Here is a 6,000-nt window from a genome sequence, read left to right as displayed (position 1 = left end):
ATTGATGTATATTTTTATTGATCTTCCATTTTGTAAAAATAATCAATTTTTAAATATAAATAATCGATCTTTTTAAATAACCGGTTTTTAAACCGTGAAGAAATGAACTTTTGAAAAAATAAATATTAAAAAATAATAAATTTTAATCGGTTTTCAGAAAATATCAATTTTAAAATTGAATTTTTTGAAACCGGTTGTTTAACTAAAAATTAGTTATTTAACTCCAACTAATTTTACAATTGATTTTATAACCAATTTTAAACTAATAAATAATAAATTTAAATAATAAATTTAACTATAAATTTAAATTTATATATTAATTTTAAAATAGATATAATTTGAATTTTCAAAAAAATCAATCATGCACTACCCTACTCACAACCATAACATATGAATCTGTTTTGGTTTAAAACGGTTTTGAAATTAAAAACTAAAGATATTTTCAGACACCAAAACCAGAATTTACTCTACCATAGCCGCCATACTATTGAACAAACCTTATGGAACAAACCTCGATTCACATGGTGGCCAATATTTATGTACCTAAATTGCATAACCCTTACCATAACCTTGCATTTCTCGTTATGAGATCCCAAAAACATTTAATTCACTGCATAAACTCTTTGAGCTGTCCTCGCCGTCCATATCCGATAATTTTATGCGGCTGTCTTACATATAATAAGACTATTAATTGACTTCACAATTTTTATCAAAAAATAATTATTGCCTCAACAATAATAAACTTGTAGGTAGCATTATAGAATTATAATAACGGGCTTGAAGACAACTTTATTTTTTGACGGAAAACTTGAAAATGAGCAGCAAGAATTAACTAATATGAAGGAAAGCAAAAAGGGAAATCAAGTTATGAATTTATGGTAATTGTTAGGTTAAATTGTTTAATTTTGTTGTAATTTTTGTTTTTAAGAATTGTAATAAGTGTTAGAACTTAAAAGTATGTGTTAAGTTTCTACGTTTTGTTTTGTTTAATTTTTATGAAAAATATAATGTAAGTCTTGGACAAATTACCACTTGTCCACCTTACATTTTTAACCTCCTTCTTTTTGTTAAACAATTTTCTAAAATTAAAAATGTCTTACGATTCTAAAGTTAATTATTTAAACACCATCTTTATTTAGTAATCAAAATTCAAATTCATATAAATTTTAACTTTATTTATTGAATTTCATGACCGCCTTGAAAATTTATAAACTCAAGATCGTTATAATCTTCATACTTAAATCCAACAACAAAAAACATTGAATAAAAAAAACTGCAAAAATAAATAAATCAAAACCCCAAAATTCAAAAATAAACTCTAGATTTCTGAAACTAATAAAAACCAAATGTCTCAAACACACAACCTGCATCTAAAAACGACGGTTTTGAGTTAAGATAAAGAAAAGTTGCAAATTGAGAAAGTAAAAAAGTTGTTTTGTTTATAAAAGCAAGGAAGAGAGCGTTGTGATGAGAAGGAAAGTGAAAAAGCAAGTTGTGTAATTTTGGAGAAAAAGTTAAGAAAGTAGTGAGAGTTTAATATCTATGCACAGTAGATTATAGAATTTTACATTATCAGTCCATCATAAACAATCATATTGGAGATTTTATAGGTGATCAAAGTAAAAGTCAAATATTTCTACTTATTCGACGTTTGTGATTAATTGACGGTGTAAAACATTAATAGATTTGGTTTTTCTCTCTCCAAAATTGCACAAAGGGAGTTTATCGTACAAGATCATTCCAAAAAAATATTCATATTATCCTTCTTCTCGTTCTTTTTTGCGCTAACATCCTCTAATTCATCTTTCACCACACAACTAAACTAACTTCCACCATAAACAATATCTTATCTCCTTTCAATCCCACCTATAATTTGCAATTTTGATTCTTATGGAAGTGTCAAGGTTGTTGACTGCTCTAATTTTTGTCTATATTATTACATAATACATAATTTGATCGATGCGCAATTTCATTTTACATAAGAAAAAAAAAATGTTGTAATTGTACCTAATGTAGCTCTGGATTCTTGCAATAATAGAACTCATCTAATCAACCTGGGCTTGGCATCGATCCTGCTTACCAAGCATGTACTTAATAGTTGCATGGTCAGTATAAACAACAACTTTGGAGAACAACGTAATGTTGAAACTTATCAAATGTGAATACTTATGCTACCAACTCTTTTTCAATGGTGGTATAATTTTTCTTAGCAACATCAAGAGTACGGCTAGCATAGTAAATAGTATAAAATATATTATCATTTTTCTGTCCAAAACTACCCCCACAATAGTGTCACTAGCATCACGCATCAACTCAAAAGGAATAGTCCAATCGGGGGAAACAACACTAGGAGCACTAATTAACTTTTTCTTTAATAAATTAAATGTTTTCAAACACAATTCAAACAACTTAAAAGTGACCTCCTTGGCCAAGAGATATGTCATTGGTTTGGGAATTTTAGAAAAGTCCTTAACAAATCTCCTGTAAAATCCAGCTAGACCCAAGAAACTACGCACCCCCTTAATAGTGTTTGGTGGTGGTAATTTTGCAATCACCTCTATTTTGGTGGGGTCCACCACCTCAATCCCTATAATGGAAACTTTATGTCCCAAAATGATGCACTATAAATTGGAAAAATCATGCATCTTTCAATAGCGACAGGAGCATTGCATAAGCCGGATGATATCATTTTATCCACAAAAGTACCATATGGACAAATAAAAGTGGTTTTCTCTTGATCATTTAAATCAACTGGTATTTGCATATAATCGGAGTAACCCTATAGACAACAATAATATTCATGCCCTATCAATCTCTCAAGCATTTGATCAATAAAAGGGAGGGGAAAATGGTATTTCTGTGTGGCATCATTTAGTTTTCTATAATTAATGCACATTCTCCACATGATGGTCTTTCTTATAACTATGAGTTCATTTTTCTCATTTTCCATGACAGTAATACCCCTTTTCTTAGGAACACATTACACATGACTCACTCATTTACTATCAGAGATGGGATATATAATATATGCATCAAGAAGCTTTATTACTTCATTTTTTATGACATCTTTCATGTTAGGATTAAAGCCACGTTGAGGTAATGCTTGAGGTTCACTGTCATCTTCCATAAAAATCCTATGGGTGCAAATTGAAGGATCGATTCCCTTAATTGCATGAATGGTCCACCCAAATGATTCCTTGTTTCCCCTCAAAATCCTCAATAATTACTCATCCATGGTATTTGTCAAATCTGCAAAAATATTAATAGGCAAAGAAGAAGGAGGACATAAAAATACATATTTCAAGTTAGATGGCAAATGCTTCAATTCAAGGTCAGGAGCTTCTTCAATTGATGGTTTAGGCCTTGGAATATCGTCTCTCACCAACTCTTCAAATCTATGGTTACTCCAACTTCCTTGTGCGTAGTGATTTTTCAAAAACATAAAAATTTCTTCTTCTTCACCACCAACTAGCAAACTAGGATAATGCAAATAAGAACTTTTTCCAATTGTTCGAAATTGTCATAAGTAACCTTATCATTAATATCATTAGCCTCAATGAAGTTGCAAGAAAAAAATGAAGGTGGATTTTTTAAAAGAATTAAACACTTACATTCAGCCTCTTCATCACTAAGAAGGGCCTACCATGTTGAACATCAATCAAAGTTTTTTCGGTGGCCAAGAAAGTTCTACCCAATATAATTGGTACTTTCTCATCTTCCTCCATATTTAAAACAAAAAAATCTGCAAGAAAAATAAACTTATCCATTTTTACTTACACATCTTCTATTATCCCACGAGGGTGGGCAATAGATATGTCAGCAAGTTGTATAGAAATGTTAGTCGGTTAGGGTTCTTGTAGGCCCAACTTCCTATAAACAGCAGAGACATCAAATTAATACTAACTCCCAAATCAGAAAGTGCTTTTTCAAATTAAGAGTTGCCAATTGTACAAGGAGTAGTAAAACTACCAGGATCCTTAAGCTTCGGGGCAACTTTTTCAAGACTATAGCAAATCATTCCTCATTAAGCTTAACCATCTCAAAGTCCTCTAGTTTTTTTTTTTTTTTTATTAGAAATGATTTCTTTTAACAATTTAACATACTTGGGCATTTGAGGAATATCTTCAGCGAAAAGAATTTTGGTATGCAATTTTTTAAAAAATCTCAAGGAATCTAGCAAACTGCTTATAATTAAGCACAATTTTAATCTTTAAGGGAATGGAATACTTACCTTGGTTAACTTCTGGTCTTCCTTAATTTTGTTAGAAGAAAGCTCATTAGGATGTACCTTTTTTTCCTTTTAGAGTCGCCTGTCTTTCCTTTTTAGGCATTGTAGTAGCCTCATTTCCATTCCTAATAGTGATAACTTTAGCTTGCTCTTTTCGATTTAGCTCGATTTGAGTAGGCAATGATCCCACATGTCTTTGTGCAAGTAGATTAACAATATTATACATTTGAGTTTCCACATTGCCAAATCAAGTTAAGATTTGATTCTGCATATTCTGAATCCTTTCGTCTATCTTCTCTATGAATTTAGCCAGTACATCTTGAAGATCGGTTTTCCTCTCCTCTTACTTTTGCACATGTGGTGGCTTATAGAAATTAGAGTTTTTCCCATGTTGTTGTCCTCCCCAAGAGAAATTAGGGTGATTCTTCCAAAATGAATTGTAGATAGAAGAATAAGGGTCATTCTGACTGCGATTGGTGTTGGTGAAATAGTTAGCTTCCTCAGTATGAGTTGCTGGAATTGGCTGAGCTTGTGTTTTACTTCTAATGGCCTTCAACCTCTCATCTATCAGTCCCATATAACTTTCCAAAACACCCATGCAAGGATGTCCCACTTTTTGCATATATTTCACCAAAGCATCTTATATACTCTTTTTGGCATCACTATCTTTTTGGCTGACATAGTTGACTTCATCAAACTTCTTAGTCCACAGATTGCCCAAATTACTTTCATCATCAAGTTCAAAAAGTTCACCAACATCACTAGAAGGAGTGCCTGCAGAGTTTTGTTGAGCTTATGTAGACATCAAAGTCTCAAACTTTTTAACGATTTTATCTACCTTTATCTCCAAAGTAGTATTAGTCTCCACTTTGTACATCCCAACTAGCTTTTTCTAACATGTCTGTTATTTAGACTACATTGACAACTATTAGTAGCTATTTCTTCCACCAAGGAATATATTTCTTCAGGTTATTTTTTTAGAATAGAGCCTCCACAAGCAGCATCAATACTACTTCTACTTTAAATTGAAAGTCCCTTGTGCAAAATCTGAACAAGTTGCCATGATGCGAACAACTTCTGATCATGTCTTGGAATCTCTCCCATGCCTCATATAAGGACTCTTGCTCAAATTGAACAAAGTTGGCAATGTCAGTTCGAAGTTTAGCGGACCTAGACCGAGGAAAATATTTTTTCAAAACGCTCTTTGTCAGTTGATCCTAAGTGGTATTAGACCCATTACGTTGGGATGACAACCAGATTGAAGCCTTATCAATCAAATACCATGGAAATAGCCTTAACATTATGGCATCTGTAGAAACACCGTTATATTTTACGGTGTATGTCATCCTTATGAATCTCTTTAGAGGAATGTTGGTGTCTCTAGTTGGTATTCCTCTGAAAAGAGTAGAGGTTTGTACCATAGATATCAAGTCTGGCTTACTCTCAAAATTGTTTTCCTCCACAGGTGGGTTAGCTATGTTGTTAGTAAAATCTATTATTGGAGTGAAATAATCCTCCAGTGTTCTTGGTACTCTTTCACTCATTGCTCTTATTTGTCTTCTTCGCCTACGAGCAGTTCGTTTAATTTCAGGATCAAAAAGAAAAATAGACTCCTGCGAGCGTGATGATTAAAAAAATATAATCAACTTAATAACAACTAAATAAATATTTTTTTGCTTTTTAATAAACTAAAGTGCAAAACAAAATTGAAATGATAATAATAACAAAGAAAATTAAATATATTAATAATAGTAACAACGATAATTAAAAAA

At 31.7% G+C, this 6,000-nt stretch overlaps 1 protein-coding gene and 1 non-coding gene across 2 annotated transcripts; one reads left to right on the top strand and one right to left on the bottom strand.

Annotated features, from left to right (window-relative positions):
• Positions 1-4,868: 4,868 nt before the first annotated feature.
• Positions 4,869-5,772, bottom strand: LOC140920483 (uncharacterized). The gene is made up of 3 exons (XM_073368764.1): positions 5,510-5,772; positions 5,301-5,398; positions 4,869-5,002 (listed from the first exon to the last, which is right to left on the bottom strand). Exons 1-3 carry the CDS (start codon positions 5,770-5,772, stop codon positions 4,869-4,871), a joined length of 495 nt encoding a protein of 164 aa, XP_073224865.1.
• Positions 5,285-5,391, top strand: LOC113786787 (small nucleolar RNA R71). The gene has a single exon (XR_003473100.1). It is a non-coding gene; the product is annotated as a small nucleolar RNA R71 (small nucleolar RNA).
• Positions 5,773-6,000: the final 228 nt, after the last annotated feature.

The sequence above is a fragment of the Cicer arietinum genome, chromosome 5 (genome assembly GCF_000331145.2).
Source record: "Cicer arietinum cultivar CDC Frontier isolate Library 1 chromosome 5, Cicar.CDCFrontier_v2.0, whole genome shotgun sequence".
Lineage (NCBI taxonomy): Eukaryota > Viridiplantae > Streptophyta > Magnoliopsida > Fabales > Fabaceae > Cicer > Cicer arietinum.
This window is presented reverse-complemented; position numbering and strand designations above follow the sequence as displayed.